At 38.3% G+C, this 17,983-nt stretch overlaps 1 protein-coding gene across 5 annotated transcripts in view; it reads right to left on the minus strand.

Annotated features, from left to right (window-relative positions):
- Positions 1-501: 501 nt before the first annotated feature.
- The window catches only part of GLS (glutaminase), a 74,600-nt gene continuing 57,118 nt past the window's right edge, over positions 502-17,983 (minus strand). For 4 of the 5 annotated variants that reach the window (XM_032292613.1, XM_032292619.1, XM_032292617.1 and 1 more), the window contains 4 exons: positions 8,025-8,086; positions 6,993-7,069; positions 6,833-6,896; positions 502-3,226 (listed from right to left, as the gene is read on the minus strand). In XM_032292613.1, the coding sequence (XP_032148504.1) occupies positions 3,070-3,226; positions 6,833-6,896; positions 6,993-7,069; positions 8,025-8,086 (360 nt within the window). In that variant the 3' untranslated portion in view covers positions 502-3,069. The remainder of the gene's footprint in view (positions 3,227-6,832; positions 6,897-6,992; positions 7,070-8,024; positions 8,087-17,983) is intronic. The other variant, XM_032292615.1, reaches the window with a different exon arrangement.

The following is a 17,983-nucleotide window of genomic DNA, read 5'->3' on the forward strand; positions in this document are numbered from 1 at the left end:
CACTAACCTTTCCCAGCCTGAAGGAAAAGAGTGCTCTAAAGACCTGGGATTTCTGGCATTGGAAGCAAATGCTGTTCCCACAGAGTAAATTAGGAGCTGAGGTTTGCCCGCTGGTCACACTCAGATTCTAGTGTGGCAGTACTAGGTTCAACTCACTAAATAAATTTCAAGGCTTTGTGAAAATAACCTCTCCTCTCATTCAAGGGTACGTTTAGTGGTTCCATTCAACAGATTTACTGAGCACTTTCTAACTGTAAAAGGATAGTGTTTGCTTCAAGGGGACTAGAGACATGCCGACACATCCCTCATCTTCAAAGATGAACTCTATCCAGGATTCTTGTCCTAATCATTGTGGCAACGCCATCTGACACCTTGCATAGTACTTAGCTTTACGGCAGGCATTAGAAATGGATTGGAACCAAACCAGACATGGTCTGTATGCTCAGTAGTGTTCCTGGATCTTGTTTTAAGAAAGTTCATTTTTCACACATTTTTTTTTTTGGATACATATATTTATTATGCTGTAAAAAGCAACACTACCTGATTGCATTTAAAATAAATGTTTCCCAATTTCAGAATACTTACAACTCGTAGTTTTAAGATTAGATTCACTTTGGGAGGTTTTAGAAGCAAATACATTCATAGCTGTGTAATCCCCAGGAAGAATCTAAATCTGACATCAGGTCATTCAGTCCCTGCCAGACAGACAACAGCATCAAATGGTCAATAGCTAATCCAGCTCTGCAGCTAAAGGGCAGTGTTGGGCAGCAGTGGGGTATAGCATATTACCAAAGATGAGACCAGCAAAAACAACAAAGTATATAAAGCTTTAAATTAACATGACCATATACAGCTCTCATGATACAGAAAAGCACGTATGATACTAAAGCCAAAACAAAAAGATCTTTGGAGTTTACTGACGGCAGCAGTTAATAGCACAGTCAACAGCATTTAAAACAAATGTATTATTACCAGCCAACAGCAAACAGCCCAAGCAGGAATTGGCGCATAGTCATAAATAACATCAGGAGTAAATAAGGGCACATTTAATTAAACAAAAAAGATTTTACAGACAATTTTGATCTGAAAAAAGATGAAAACTCTCCTTGTTCCCAAATAATGGTTAGAACCTCTTTTTATTATAGAAAAACCTCAAAATCATTGGTAATCTTCAAGTCACACAATTGAACTGTCTTAATGTTTCATTTTAATCACACAAAGCAGGCTCCTATTTGAGCAAAGTTATCTCAGTTGATTTCAATTAAAATATGTCTACCCTGTAATATCTTTGGGGATAATGCTGCTCCTGTGCCGCATCTTAAAAATGCTACCTTGTCTTCACGGCTTGCTAGATCCATGGGGTAGGCAGCTGCTTACCCACCATCCTCCCCGCGAAAGCTCAAGCATGGGAACAGCTTCATGCCTGGTGCAGCTAAGGAACACTGGCCGTGGTTTCACCAAAGGAGGTGCCATCTAGGTAATGGGAGGGCAGTAGCTATAGCCACTGGCTTAGACTGGAAGTAAAATGAAAGCACCTGGAGGCTGCTGGAGTAAGGTGCCATCAATCTTGGTAAAGCTTGGAAGCAGCAGTGTGTGCTCACAGAAAAAAAAAAAAAAAAAAAAAAAGGAAATTGCTGTATGTGGTAATGACTAGCATTCATGTACTTGAGAATTCTGCTCATTTCACTAAACACAGCTTCAAAGAAGTCCATTTGTGTGCATGTGTGTGTGCTTAATATCAGAAGTCCTCACTAACATGCCACTTTATCTCCTTGAAGTTTGACAGGATGAAATGTATGTGCAATTCCTAGAAAATCCTGTTCTTTCAGTTTTTTGAAGCCCATTTTACTTACTTTCCAAATGAATCCTGAATTACCAACCCAAGACAAAGAAATTATAGGTCACAATTTAAAATGAAATGGCCCTTTTTCTTAATAAACTACAGAGCCCACCAAGAATTACACAATAGAGAATCACAAGAAATCTGGAATGATCCAGTAGTCCCCCAAGGAGGACAAATCTCTTGATGCAGACTCTTAATGACAGGCTTGGAAACAAACATTAGTTGTAGCAGTTCCCATACTATCAGGATAACTTTGGTAGCTTAGAATATTTCTGAATTTATATTTACCCTAGAAGCTAAAAAAAAAAAAAAAATCTTAAAGATCTGCAGTTGCACATCCCTACATTTTTTAAACTGATAAATTTGACTAATTTATACTTAGTAATTTTGTCTCTGGTTCATCTTTTGTAGACAAATGGCAAAGTTCTGATGCCAGAAATAGGAGGCATTTTCAGACTTACTATGGAAAACATGAAAACTGCATAGTATTCCAGCACTCACTTTCCCAGCTAAAGGAAAGAGGCAGATAGCTTAATGTCTGAGAAGAGAGGCTGGACTAAGGGGATATAGAAAAAGGAAAATTTTTTTAAAGTATTATAACTACATTCACACATATGTTTTGGTCACCAAACATCTTAAACAGATTCCCTGATAAAGTCTAATCAGAATTGGTATCTTACTAACAGTTGTTAACTATTATAGTTTTTTAAGAGTCACATCGTGAAGCTAGGGTGAGAGAGAGAGACACTTTAAACACACAACCATAAGTGCATATAGTTGTTCAAACACTCAAACTAAATCTGTATTTGAAGTCTTGAAAATCACACTATTTGCTTCTAAAGGCAAACTTGACCCATTTGAACGACTGTACAACAGAGCTTAATTTATAAATGCATATCAGCAGATCATCACCATAAACTGAAAATTCACAAAACACAAATCATGGAAGACCACACAATTAAGCTAGCATTGGTAACTATTTCTTTTACATCAAATTATACAATGCACGAGGTAATATTGCTCACATTATGGAGGGAGATTGTTTTATTTCTATTTTTTCCCAAAGAGATCAGATTTGTCCTGTGCGCACAATGAAGAAAACTCCAGTAACACTGAAATGACAAATGTAAAATGTACATCACTACCAGATAGAAATACACATGTTCTTCATAATCATTTTCCACAATTAAATAGGTAAGTGATTTAAATCTTGGGATTTAAGACCATTACAACAATCCATCAAGATTCTTATGGACGGTTTGATTCTCCTTCCCGTTGTCAGAATCTCCTTGAGGTGTGTACTGGACTTGGTATTCTTGGAGAATTTTAAATACATCATGATGTCCAAAGTGCAGTGCTTCATCCATGGGAGTGTTGTTCCACCTAAGCAAGTAGCACAGCATGGGCAGGGTCATTAGGTAACTTCTGTACAAAAATGACCACCCCACATTGCTAGATTTTAAATGCGGGTTAAATAGCCAATCAAATTTAGCCATTTTAGCGATTTTACAAATAAAAATTAATAATAAAAATGCAGAAAGGGACTTATAATTCAAAAAGCAGTCTCCAAGACAAGCTGGGATGTGGAGAGGAAGAAAAGATCTGTGAAAGGATGTTGACACATTCAAGTGCTTATGGACAGAGCTTTTTAAGGAAAGTCCTTGTGTTAACAGATATAATAGCTCTAGGGTTCCAGAATTTTAACTTCACGAAAAGCCAAACATATCTCTTTTTAAATAAAATGTTCAAAGAAAATTCAGGTATATAACATCCATCACTCTAGCCTTTGACTGAAGATTTGTGTTTGTGTCAATTCAAAGCTACAGTAAGTCTCAGAAGTCTAGAAATAACCATGACCTTATTAGGGCTAAAACACACATTGGCAGATCAAGGTTGGCCCCAGAGGAACTGGCGTTTTCATCACCTCTGGTAAGGATGGGAAGCCATGGACTCCGTTGGACCACTACACCACCAGAAGAATAACTCCCCTCTCCATGCTTCTGGGGCTGTACTATTTAGAGTGATGGAGATGAAGATTCGAGAATAAGAAGAAATGAAGAGTTGCCAGAAGTGGTTAATCACTTGTCAGAAGGGGTAAATCTTTTGCAAGAGGAGACAGAACTACATAACCCACAGCCCTAGTCAATGACGGTATGATAGATAGTTCCCTTACACTTCACAAACTGTGAAGCCTATCTTCCTACCCCATCTCTCTCTACTTACGTTACAAAATTCTCCATGGCTGCTGATCTCTCTTTCTCCCTCTATCCATGTGCCACTGTCACCACCTTCCTAGTTTCACTTCCTGTTTCCTTCTTTCCTTTCCATCTCTGTCCTGAACTTTCTGCCCTCTTAATGGGGTCACAATATGGAAACAAAGGTTTTTAAAACAGTCTCATTTTTAAAATACTTTTTGGTAAATTTTGGTAGCCTGTTTTTAAAATCAGGTAAGTAAAACTTTACGTGTATCTTTGTGTTTCTCTAACAGCTGAATTCAGTGACTTTGAATAGGCCTTCATTAGTTTAGGGAGTCAGCGGTTTCAAACAGACGTTTGAGTTATCCTCTACAGTATGTAATTATCTGTTTTACAACTCTTCTTCCATGAATTAATGAAAAATATAAACTTAAAAGAATACACTAATCCCAGCACTTTGGGAGGCCAAGGCGGGAGGATCACCTGAGGCCAGGAGTTCAAGACCAGAATGGCCAACATAGTGAAACCCCTCTCTACTAAAAATACAAAAATTAGCATAGCGTGGTGGCACATTGCCTATAGTCCAGGTACTCAGGTGGCTGAGGCAGAAGAATTGCTTGAACCTAGGAGGTGGAGGTTACCATAAGTGGACTCGAGCCACTGCACTCCAGAACAAGATTCTGCCTCAAAAAAAAGAATATACGAATTTTGCTCAAAGCAATTTTATAATTTAAGGCAACACTGATTCTATGAAATAGAGAAGAAGACTTGTTGAATACAGCTAGTGCTCGACTTACGACCATGGTCAGGACCGCGGACCGGTCGTTACACGATTTGGTTGTAAGTTGAGTAGGCTATATGTACAGTTGAAATGGTGCACGCGGAGATAGTAGGGCTGCCGGAAGCTGGTCCGCGCTGTCATACGCCCAGCTGGGCAATGTTTGTGCTGCCAGATGCGGAGCAGTCGTGGCTAGCGATTGTGGTCGTAAAGTCGAATGGTAGTAAGTTGCATAGGTGGTAAGTCGATCAATACCTGTATCTAGTTATCAGGCTAGTTACTTAGCTCACTTTTTCTTATCAGACAGGTACATCTACTACTACATTTCTAGAGGCCAATTTAGGGCAAAAAAAAATGAACACATATACAAAGCACAGTAATATTTCCAACATGTATACATAGTGTTATAGTATTTTAGTTGGGATTGTAAACGCAGAAAGAAAACACTCTTCAATTTCATACTCTAGAAAGCTGGGATGGGTATTAAATTGGGAGAAAGGGAGGACTGTCATCCTACATGAGGTTTTAGAATACTGCCAATAAAGTTCATTTTAATCATGGTGTTTTTTTTACTATAGAAATAAAGTCAAGTAATCAGAGTGTTAGCACACTTACAAAACTGCTAACATTTGTCAGACATTGACATAACTTTTCTGCGTTTCTTGCAAGCTGAGAGTTTAACCAACAAAACCCAAGCCCTAATTTTAAAAAAGATTGTTGGCCAGGCTCAATGGCTCACACCTGTAATCCCTACCACTTTGGAGACTGAGGTGGGAGGACTGAGCCCAGGATTTGGAGGCCAGCCGGGGCAACATACTAAGACTCTATCTCTACAAAAAATTTAAAAATTAGCCAGGCGTGGTGTGTGCCTGTGATTGCAGCCACTCAGGAGGTTGAGGTGGGAGAATCGCTTGAACCTGGGAAGTTAAGGCTGCAGTGATCTGTGATCATGCCACTTGCACTTCAGCCTGAGTGGCAAGGCAAGACCCAGTCTCAAAAACCAAAAAAACAAAACGCTTAATAAACAGACAATATAGCTAAAGAGTAATCAACTTGCTCCACACTGGATTGTGGCTCCCAGTTCTCAAATGAATCCAAACTCCTTATACATATCAAACCACCATCAAGTATGTTTTTCCCCATTCTTCTAAACTTTTATTCTCATTACTCACCAATTTATCCACTCTACTCCAGTACATAATGTTCAAGGATATGAATATAGAGTTTACTGTACCATGTATGTGTGCAAGCTGTGTTCTTATTTCCCTGACCACTTTGTTGACAGCATTTGCTGATGGATGAGTAGCAGTTTGCTATGTAGACCAGGAGAAAGAGGAGAAGAGTGGAATATATTCTAGGCATATTTCTCCCCCTACAGATAGAGTGGCCCCTCTTTTCATTCTGTGCCTTCAATCTCATCTCTTCCCCAAGCACTGATTAAAATTTAACTTCCACGAAGCCTTCTAAAACTGATCCCAACCACATCCAGAAATTGTAACACATTATTTCACATTATTATTATTTCACATTATTATTAAAAACGAAATCATGCTATATAAATGTTGAATCTCTGCCAACAATCACTGGCTTCTTTGCAAATTTTGAGAGAGAACATTCAGTATTAATTATCATCTTAAAATTTATGCTTCTCTAAAGGTTTATCTTGTCTATGCTGTATAGTTAAAAACTCCATGAGGACAAAATTCCAATTTTCATTTCCAAAATGCCAAAAAAAAATTGTTTTCTTCATACAGTGTATTGACTGATAGTCAAACTAACCTGAAAATTTCTAAATAAGTGTATTGACTGATAAACTAACCTGAAAATTTCTAAAAATTTTTAGATAAGAAACAGGATATGGGAGACAGAATTACCTATCTAGCAGTAACAAGGTGTATTAACTTTATAAGCTATCACAGCAGGTTCAAGAATGTCTTCGTGGGTTTAAATCACTTGACTATTATAGTCCTACATATTAAAATACTGACATATTTAGAAAGTAACGTAAGTGCTCACCTGTCCTTGGGGAAAGGGTTTACTTTGCAGGCTTCCAGCAAAAATTTAACAACTTCAACATGACCTATACCGTCCCACCCCAGAAAAAGAAAAGCAGATTTTAGTACAAAGTAGAAATTAAATCTGGAAAGAAAATAGATAGGAGTAGTTTCTGTGTTACCCTCTGCAGCAGCTACATGGAGTGCTGTTCTGGAATCATAGTCCCGCTGTTCCATGTCCATAGCCGACAAAGCAAATCTGAAAATTGTACAAACAGCTATTCATTGTATATAAAACAAATTTAATTCACATTGGATTTATAAAACTAATTTAACATTCATTGCATCAGTTTATCTAAGGCCCCATCTTTCCTCAGGCTCATTGATGGGAACTACAGACCTTATGACCAGTACGCAGGTGTTTTGGGTAAATGCCACTTCACCTCTCTTCCTCAGCTTTGCTCTTTTTAGGTAAGATTAAATGTTAACCACCTCTTACAGAATTGAGCTTTATTACATTATTGTTCAAAAATCAAGAATTATACAACTGGATCAAGGTTTATATCTCAGAATGGCAAGAAACTAATCACTATAATAAAGTTGTATTTTTACTAAGACTCCCATTCTTGAACATTTCACAGTCTACAAGTATAATATTAGTCAGACTTTAAAACAAGGAGGGGATGCATAGACAGTTTTCCACTTTGAAAATCAGCTGTTTGAGGCCTTAATGGGAGCAAAAAGAAAAGGAAAGAGAAAATCAGTTACAGCTCTACACAAAAGGCCTTAAGTATACAGCAGTATATGGCCTTGCTAATCCTGGTGATCTGCAGGACACCAAACACCCCAGTTGCTTCCCCCACTGCACACATACACGCGCGTGCACACACACACACACACACACACACATACACATCAAAGATAGGGAATGGAGGGTAGACAGGGAGAAGGCATCATCCAATTCCAGTAAGCCACTGATACTAATTAGCCAGATTAGCTGAACAGTCACTACTTGAGGAAACAGATACTTTTTTTTAGGAGGCAGAAAAGGACAAGATTGGACAGCAGGCGTGCTGATTTAATAAAAATTTTGTTGGGGTCATTTTTATTCAAGGGAAAAAGAAGTGAGGCTTTAACCTTAAAATGGCTGCTGGCCCGGAAGCAACTTCATAAAATATCTGTAAAGCGCATGCTAATCCATCCTGTAAACATACCTTCGAAGTGCAGACACATCTCCAGTATACGCAGCAAACAAAAGATTTATCACTGACTTTACCTGTGAAGAAAAGACAGTTTAGGTATCCGTAGGGCAAAACACATACAATGTCCACCTGTCACTGGTAAGTGATTTTCAGGTGCTGTGAACACCTCAGCTGAATCGTGCAGAAAGTTATCTCAAGTACACCTCTATAGTCCAAGAATGCACATGTGTGGTATTTTCTTCTTTTAACAGTGGATTGTGAGGGAAATTTCAATAATAAAGATATACGAGGGAAGGAATGGAATAATATTGATTGGCACAAAAGTGGAATTTTGTGAAACATATCATTGGAGTAACTGAAAACTGTTTAGAAGCCTTCTGTATATCTCAATATTGTGAGCAAGTTTGTATGTTGATAAAATTTACATTATTAAAAACTAAATCATGCTGTATAAATGTCTATTCCCTGCCAACAATCTCTGTCCTCACCAATCACTGGCTTCTTTGCATATCTTAAGAGAGAACATTCAGTGTTAATTATCATCTTAAACTTTACTTCACTGTAAAGATAGCCTTTAGCTCAATGCCCAGGTGGTACAAATTGGGTTATTCACAGAACTTACGACACTGATCTGTTTAAAAGGTTTCTAAACTCCGAAAATATTAAGTCACCTCTATTATCTGCTCCAAGATTTCAGAGTGTATCTACTTTTGACAGTTATCCACTTTCCTTTTCTTATAGGTAAGAGAAAAAGGCTAGTTATCCAAAAAGCCATTGGATTTTGGTCTGCTTTCCTAAGGACTTTATCCATCCCTATCTATGAGAAATTAAACTATTGGTCATAGAATATTTGTTAATACTTCATAAATTCCCCATTTTCTCTTATACTTTGCAACTTTGACATTCATATTGATGACTCAACTGATCTGGACTCAATGGTAGAAAACAGAAGTTTAACAGGAGGAATGGAAAGTAATCCAGCTCTCCATCAACAAAACCACAGCCCTGAACTGTGCTTCAAGACCTTAGTCTGGACTTTCTCCCTTTCCACCATGGCCTCCTCCTTCCACAACCCATGAACTTTCCAAATTAACTGGAACTAACCATTGCTGCAGCTCTCTCATTCAGCATTTTCAAAGTGTAATCTGCAGAACTAGTCCTCAAAATGGTCCACGAAAATAAGGGTCCTGTGGTTGGATATGATCTTAAAATGTTAAATCCCTCTTTTGGAGATTCGTGAGCATATGAAAGGCTCTGTCAAGGTCTACAGTAAAGGAACCTAACTAGCTGAGCATACCCCCAAAATACTACTATTACTATTTGTGTTGATATGAAAAAACCCTAACCCCTTACTCCTTCAGTCATTTAGCTTCCCTCCCAGCCATCCTTTCCTACTCCTGCCCAGCCTGTACCTATAGTTAGTCCCTACAGTCCAGAACAGTTTTCTCAATGGGGAATGGGGGTGGAGCAAAGAACTAAAAAGCATCACCCAGAATGTTCTAAAAGCATACATAAACATCTCTCCTATTTCTTGTTGTCCTACTCCTATACCTCAATTTGATACATTTTAGGGAAAGGAAGTAAATGCATATAGTTTCTTTTTTATAGAGATGAGGGCTCACTATGTTGGCCAGGCTGGTCTTGAACTCCTGGCCTTAAGCAGTCCTTCTGCCTTGGCCTCCCAAAGTGTTAGGATTATAGGCATGATAATGCCCAGCTAAAATTTTGTTTAAAGTCTTCTGGTGACTTTGATATGCAAACTCTTCTGGGTTATGACCCATTATTTCCCTTAATATCTTTCTTTTTTAATGGGGTCAACTCTGAATTCTCAATCCCCTTTTTTCTCTTGGGTCACAGAATACTGACTGGCTATTAGAGATTATCCTCCATATTTCCACCTGGTCTCTCATTACTGTTCGACAATTTTTCTTCTTGGTTCCCGCCATACTTTCTTCCGTCCTTTAATATCAGTGGAGACCCCTAAAAACAGAAGATCCTAACTACAACTTTGCTGAAAAGATAAAAAGCTGTTTTCATCTCTCAAAGCAAAAAGCTTCCTCATTTCTGAGACTCATTTTTTATCTATTCCTTCAAACACGTACTCTCCAGATCCCCTGCTCTTGTTCCCTTACCGATCCCCTTTGTTGCTAGCATCTTTAACTTTTCCTCTTCCCTGGTTCCCTTAGTTTACCTTAAAACAGACACAACTTCACCCTATTTTGAAAAACCAACACTTGACCCTACTGTTCTCCCTTCAGTGCATATTTCCTGAAAGTATATTTTTAATTCCCTGAAAATTACCTACACACTCATTGTTAACTCTAAATAGTGCTCTCCCAAGCTCCAGCAGCTTCCTAAGCCCCAATTCCTTCAGATCTCCCCAGCACCCTCCACCCTGTCACGACTTGCCTTCCATGCTGCTGCATCAACCTGATCTTCCTCCTGTTTCCTGCTTTGCAGATTCATTACCCACTTTCCACTGTCTAATAATACTCCCAAGGCAGTTCCAATCTTCTTGTTTTTCAATATAATGTCCCTCAAAGGATTTCTATTCCTCTGCGCAGATTGACTTCCCCAACTTTAATCTAAATCTTTGCTCCTAAGCTCCAGTCCTACAGCTCCACTTAATAGTCATTTCAAACTCAAAAACAGCAAGAGCCCTGCCAGCTTCCCACCTGGCTCCAGTTCAGAACTGTCTGCCTACTTGCCATTGCTTCCAGGACTTTTAACAGGCATCTCAGACTTATACCCAAAACAGAATTTGCTTTGTTCTGTCACCACTCACAGTCAGCAACTCTTCTAGTCTCCCCAGTTTGGGGATGACGCTACGATTCATCCACTTGCTCAGGCCACAAACTCAGAGGTCATCCACTGCTGCATTTGCTTGTACAGGCTGAATCCTTCACAGGGATGCCGGGCCACAGAGCCAATACAGGTTACCACCCACGCTCTTTCCACCAAGGTGTCCTAGCACCCAGGTACATCTACTGGGAGGAAGAGTTTCTTTACCAAGTCGTACTGAAAAGTACTTCTGACCAGAGACAGAGTTAGCTTTTTCTAATTCACACAAATTCACCATACAGACCCTGGGGGTATTCCTTGATCCTGTTATTTCTCTCACAACCCATATCTAGCTCATCAATAAATCCTCTTTGCTTTACCTGCAAAATATGTTTGTAATCATATCACTACCTCTGTCACTACTGCCTTAAGCCTCATCTGAGCCACCGCCTCTGCTGCCACAGGGATCTTTTAAAAACATCAAGGAACTCCCGTGCCTTTGCATCGTACCTAAAGTAAAATCAAACTCTGCCAAGGGTTTCGAGACCCTAAAGGCTCTACTCCTGGTTACATTGTACGTATCATTTCTAGCACTCTTCCCTTTCCAGCTCTACTCCATCTAGAATGTCTTGCTGGTCTCAGGCACTCAAGGCCTACAGCTGGCTGCTAGAGATGCTCTTTCCCCAGGTAGTCAGGAGGCTCCCTCTCTCCCTCCCTTTGGGTAGGTCTCCACTCAAGACTCTAAAACACTCCCCTCTTTTCATCACTCCTTATCCCTCACCTTGCTTTTCCTCTACACACACACACACACACACACACACACAAACTATATACTTTTTAACCACATTTATATATAGTCTTATATAAATATGTATAACATATAATAAAGTATATATGTTTTTATATAGACTTTTTTGTCTCTCTCATTACATGTAGGCTCCATGTGGGAAGAGACCACTTGTCTTTTTGTTCCCCACCATACCTCAGTGTCTATCACACATAATAGGTGCTCATTAAATATCTATTGACTAAGTGAATATTCTCCCCAAAGCATCAAATATTTAACTTTGGATATTAAATTGTAAAATTAATTTCTCTAACTGCACCCCCCCCTTTTTTTGTGACAGGGTCTCACTCTGTCTCCCAGGCTGGAGTGCAGTGGCAGGATCTTGGCTCACTGCAACCTTCACCTCCTGGGTTCAGGCCCACCTTGGCCTCTAGAGTAGCTGGGATTACAGGCACGTGCTACCACACCTGTCTAATTTTTGTAGTTTCTGGTAGAGACAGGGTTTCACCAGGTTGTCCAGGCTGGTCCGGAACTCCTGACCTCAAGCAATCCGCCTACCTCAGCCTCTCAAAGAGTTGGGATTACAGGTGTGAGCTCCTGTGCCCAGCCCATCTCCCTTAACTTTTACATATTTGAAAATAATTACAAGATTTATTCAATCATTACTGGTGCATCTGCTTCTGGTCCTTCTTCCACCCTCCAAAACCTCTCCACATACTTCTAATCATATTCTCAAAACATTGCTCTAATCACTAAAAGCTTTTAACCAGGGAAGTATCAAGAAATTCAAAATCAGCCGGGCATGGTGGCTCAAGCCTGTAATCCCAGCACTTTGGGAGGCCGAGGCGGGTGGATCACGAGGTCAAGAGATCGAGACCATCCTGGTCAACATGGTGAAACCCCGTCTCTACTAAAAATACAAAAAATTAGCTGGGCATGGTGGCGCGTGCCTGTAATCCCAGCTGCTCAGGAGGTTGAGGCAGGAGAATTGCCTGAACCCAAGAGGCGGAGGTTGTGGTGAGCCAAGATCGCGCCATTGCACTCCAGCCTGGGTTACAAGAGTGAAACTCCGTCTCAAAAAAAAAAAAAAAAAAAAAAAAAATTCAAAATCATTCCTGTTAACATTTAAGTTCTCTAGCCTTGTATTCAAGGTTCTTCAGTCCAGCTAACTTAATTTTTCCTCTCAACCTCGATAGAGCAAAACTGGTCTGCCTTACTGCCCTTGTTTTTGTCTTGGTATCTATGCTCTTCTCTCTAAGAACACCCAGATTCCTAATCAAAGCTTTCCCTTCCTTCAAAGACTAATGGCTTCCCCAGGCCATCCCAGCCCAGCATTCATTATCTATGTAGCTTATTGCCAGCTGCCCACACAGTGCCCTATGTGAATAGGGCATGTGCCAGGGACAGAGTCAATTAGATACCTCCACTCCACCACAACCCTGGATTTACCTCCTGCTCCCTCTAAGCCACCATGCATACTATTCTCCTGAAATATTTTCCCCACCCATTTCTCACTGATATGTTATTCGTAACCCATTCCTGTGAACTCTGCTCCAGTCTCTTCTCTGTCTACATTTGCCTCACTATGGCTCTATGTCACATGACCACATGGAGCATTTGTGTCTGTCTTACCCCACCACTGAGAAAAAATCCAGATTCCCTGAACATACAATTAATATATTAATTACCCATGGTTCTTATTTTTAAAAATATGTTAGTGCTTCTAAGCAATAAAGCCCCATCTGTTTCAGTGACTGGATATATGGTCTACACATTCCCTTTTAAAATTCTGAATTTAGACCATACTAGTTTGAAGAGAGTCTATTATAATATGTGTGTAGCACTTAGTCAAGTATTCAATATTTCAAAAGTTCTTAAAGTCAATTTCTTACTAATAAAGCCCCAAAAATGCAGATTTAGAATACACTTGGTTTATTCAGAGTATACTGTTATTCACAAGCATGAGAAAAAAATTAGGAAACTTTAATGTATAAAGGCTTTGTAACTAATCAGATGGGAAAAACATTAGCTTGCCTTAAAAATTATTAAAGCCTAACATGGAAGTCTGGTATTCTTCCCATAAAAACAAAAGGCTAGCTGTGGAGCTGAATTTGGTCCAAACCAGAAGATAGGCATTTGAACACAAAGTGACTGTAATTCTCTTCAAGACAGAAAAGCACTAGGAGGCAGCCCATGCACGGGCACTGTTTAAAAGCAAAACCACAAATACCTCTTCTTTCCAGCATAAACAGCCCCCTATACTTTTAAGTTTGCTTAAATTATGAAATGAGCAAATGAAACTAGTTTCACACTTTTGAGACAATAGATGGAGCATTTCACTTAGGGACAGTCTACTTCCTGGTCTGTTAAAAGAGTTCCGCAAGTGTTTCCAACTAAGCTGACACACCCTCTAGAATGCCTATCATGGCAAACAAACTGAAGGAGAGGGGTTCTCTAGATCACTCATCCATCTCCACACCAATTCTTGCAAAGGATGTAGATGCGCTGACCATTGATCGAAGCTCATTCCCCTATTCCCCTACTGGATGCTTGAATTACACTGATTTTAAAATACCTGTCAAGGAGGCCAAGGTCCAGAAAATAAGGGGTTAACAGTAAACGCCAGAGGCATGGAAGCTGTATTTTAATAAATAATTCCTTAATATGAGGAAACAGACTGTACACAGCAGCAACAGTAGCTATTAAATGAAGGGCTCTGATGTTTAATGTATGCCTCCTCATAGCAAAGAGACACTGCACCTGGGCAGATAGCCATTCAAATTTATAAATTAAATTTTAACAGTTTCCCCTTCAGCTTGTAGATTTTCCAGCACTACTGCACTTTCCTTATCAAACCTCTTTGTCAGAACCTGCTTGAACCAGACAATCTTATCTTAGTTTATTTATACAAAGTCATGACAACAGTGGGAAAAAATGTTACAGTTCACATGAGTTCATTTAACACTGGCATGCTTGGCATAGCAAATCTCACTTTTTTCCAAAACATCTAGAAGTAGGTGAGGAGTATATCAATTTTATATATCTAAAACATGGCATTCCTAAGTCTTTAATCCTATCATTCTCCTATTCAATTTGAGCTTGTTTAAAGGTTGTGTGACTTTTGCAAATGCCCTGATAATTCTGTACTTAGGAGTAAATAGCAATTATTAGAATTATATACTCCCATTACTCTGTATTTATATAGTGGATGACCCTAAAACATTCAACATTTGAAACAGTTATAGTTGCTTTTTAAAATCGCTGACAGGCTGGTTATAAAATATGTTGATATATTTTTATTTATTACTACCACTGAGATTAAGGGCCCTGGTTCAAGGTAACATAACATATGAATTAGTGATGGAGCTTGAGAACTCAGGTATCTGGATTCCCGATTCTGTACAACTAGACCATAATGATGTGAGTCCTTAATAGATCTGATTGTTATCCAAAGCACAGAAGGAAACCAAAGGATTAAATATCAGTTTAGCTCTAATCCGTAAAGCTTCTTTACCAAATATTGGAAGGAAGCCTGGATGGGACCAAAGCGGGAGGGGAGAAAAAGGAAGAAAGGGAGAAGATGGAGGGAGGGAGAGAGGGAAGATTGACTCACTGGTTTTACACTTTACTCCAACTATTTAATTTCCAACCCTATTACCAACTGCCAAACCAAAATTTCGTGTTTTTTTGTTTTGTTTTGTTTTGTTTTTTTATCTTTAGTTTCTGTCTTCATACAAACACTAAAATTCAGCCTATTTGGAACTGCTTTAATGAAAAAAAAAAAAAAAAAAAACCAGGTAACTGAAAAAATATCCTTCTGTTATCTACCACCTCTAGTTTGACATAAGCTGCTCTCATTTCCAGCTCACTGCAGTATCTGTTGTCATGGAATAGATACTTTTCTTCATCTGTTAAATAAACCATCATGACTCCAGATCCAATTTTGTTTTAAAGGCTTCACTCCAAGTTGGCTGTTTATAGTATTTACGTGAAAATAAGCTTTCAGCCTGCTTTTATAAATATTTTTCTTAAGGTCAAACTGAAACATACTACCTATCATCCTGTAGCTAAATAAAAATTTTAAGTTGCCATCATATGTAAATTAATCACCTTGCCCAAGGGTAAAAATAAAACTGTGTAATGTGTCTGAGATCAAAGATATTTCCTCTTTCCTTTACTACTGAGCTTATTTAATTTTGTAAGGATGTGTAAAATAAAATTTTATAGTACTTTTATAATTAGACAGTCTGAGTATGAGCCACATACTCCTAAGCTTTCCAATGATTTATTGAGACAGTTATTAATATACTACATATAGACAAGACTAATCCAAACTGATATGATTCAGAGGATTGAGGAAAAAAACACTTCATAGGAATAGCAATTTAATAAATTCACGCCCATATTTCCAAACTTACACAAATGTAGGAGGTTCTCATATAGCAATTTCAAGAGAAGAATAAATCAAATAGTAAATTTTATTGTAGGAGGGAAGCTCTGTTTTACAGAAATTTCACTTTAAAAATACAACCTCAAAATGGTAGTTCCAAGAACTAAGAACTGCATTCTGCTCTCGACTTTGCTAATAAAAGTCCCTTAAGCATACAATGTTCAATTTTTTTTTCTTTTTCTTTTCTTTTCTCTGTTTTTTGAGACAGGCTCTCACTCTGTTGCCTATGCTAGAGTGCAGTGGCACAATCATGGCTGACTGCTGCCTTTACCTCCCAAGCTCAAGTGATCCTCCCAACTCCGCCTCCCAAATAGACAGGACCACAAGCATGTGTCACTAAACCCATATGATTTCTCTGTTATTTTTTTGTAGAGACAGGGTCTCACTATGTTGCCCAGGCTGGTTTCAAACTACTGGACTCAAGTGATCGTCCTGAGTCAGCCTCTCAAATTGCTGGGATTACATGTGTGAGACACCATGACTTGCCTCAAAATTTTTCAATGACTAGTTTAATCTGAAATAATTGCATTTATTTATAAACTAAAAAGTCATAATCATGTCAAAAGATCTGACAACCTCTGAAGACAAAAAAATTAAAGATTATATATTATTTACAACAAAATAGTTAATATGAAGCACCTACTCTCTCTTGACTCAACTAAGTGCTCGAAATATTATTATTTCTGTTATTAAAGGACAGGAAACATTTAAATAACTTAAGCAAGGTATCAGAGCTGGTTAGTGGAAGAACAAGGGCTCAAACCCAGTCTGCCAGATGCCAGGGCCAGTGCTTGCAACCACTACCTATCTACTCTGGGCCAAGCAATTTCCTAACAAAACCTGGGACTTCCTCAATAATAAAATAAAAAGACAGAAATATGTTGTGATAGTAAATCAGAAAATAGCAACAAAGAAACAATTTATAGAAAATCAGAGATACTAATTTTATATGGAGGTGCTACCCAAAGGTGTTTTTTTAAATGAAGAGAAAATAAAATAACAAAAGAAATAATTCAATTTGATATGTCAATATCACAAATGACAAATAGAAAAAGGTTAAGATATTATCTTTATTCTTTGCATTTAAATCTCTAAAAATGAAATGTGAGTTTTGGGTGAATGTGAATAAAAGGAAGTATGACTGCTACGCCACTGGCAGCAAATAAATAACTTCTTATCTTAGTGGCATATTATTCCAGTAAACACCAATGAATGGTCTAAATAGATACCGATGAGGTCATAAGCATCCCTCTTTATATATCCAATTATAAAAGTAGCTAACAATATATCTTTGTGTGGTATGAAAAACAGCACTCAATCAATAAGCAAGAAAGCAGAATAGAAGAAAAATAGTAATGAGCAAAGGCAAAGACAGCTAGCTATTCCTCTACAGAACAAAACTGCAGACCTTATGGCAGGCCTTAAGCATATTTGCATTGTACAGACAACTACCAAAGTTTCTCATTCACTATCTTTCTGGTCTTCTCCTACTGTTATACAAGGAAGTATTTGTAAAACTTCATGAACACTAGAGAATATTACATTGTGTTAGGATAGAGGAGAAGGTGCTACATTTCCGGAATGATAAAGTGCATATTTAAAAAACAAGTACATAAAACCCAGTAGGCAAAGAACCTAAAAGCAAAGATAAGACAGGAAGAGAAATTGGTCACCAAATATTTACACATATTAAAGAAAAGAAATCAGGGCCATTGGAATCAAAATATTCTTACAAAGACACCATCTTGTGTAAATTAAAAATAAATAAATACAAACAAGGTCCCTGAAAAAGAGATGGGGTTCTCTTCCTGCTATGAAACAAAGTTTAACAGTAATATAGGAAGAATTATGGTTTCAAATCAGTTTAAGGTCCTATTTCTCTTAGTTTGCCTCAAATCCTGCTACTATAATGAAGCCAGGCACATTGACTTGTTTTCTAGTTGTTCCAACCCA

Source organism: Sapajus apella, unplaced genomic scaffold (assembly GCF_009761245.1).
Source record: "Sapajus apella isolate SASKATOON/1434 unplaced genomic scaffold, GSC_monkey_1.0 scaffold28, whole genome shotgun sequence".
NCBI lineage: Eukaryota > Metazoa > Chordata > Mammalia > Primates > Cebidae > Sapajus > Sapajus apella.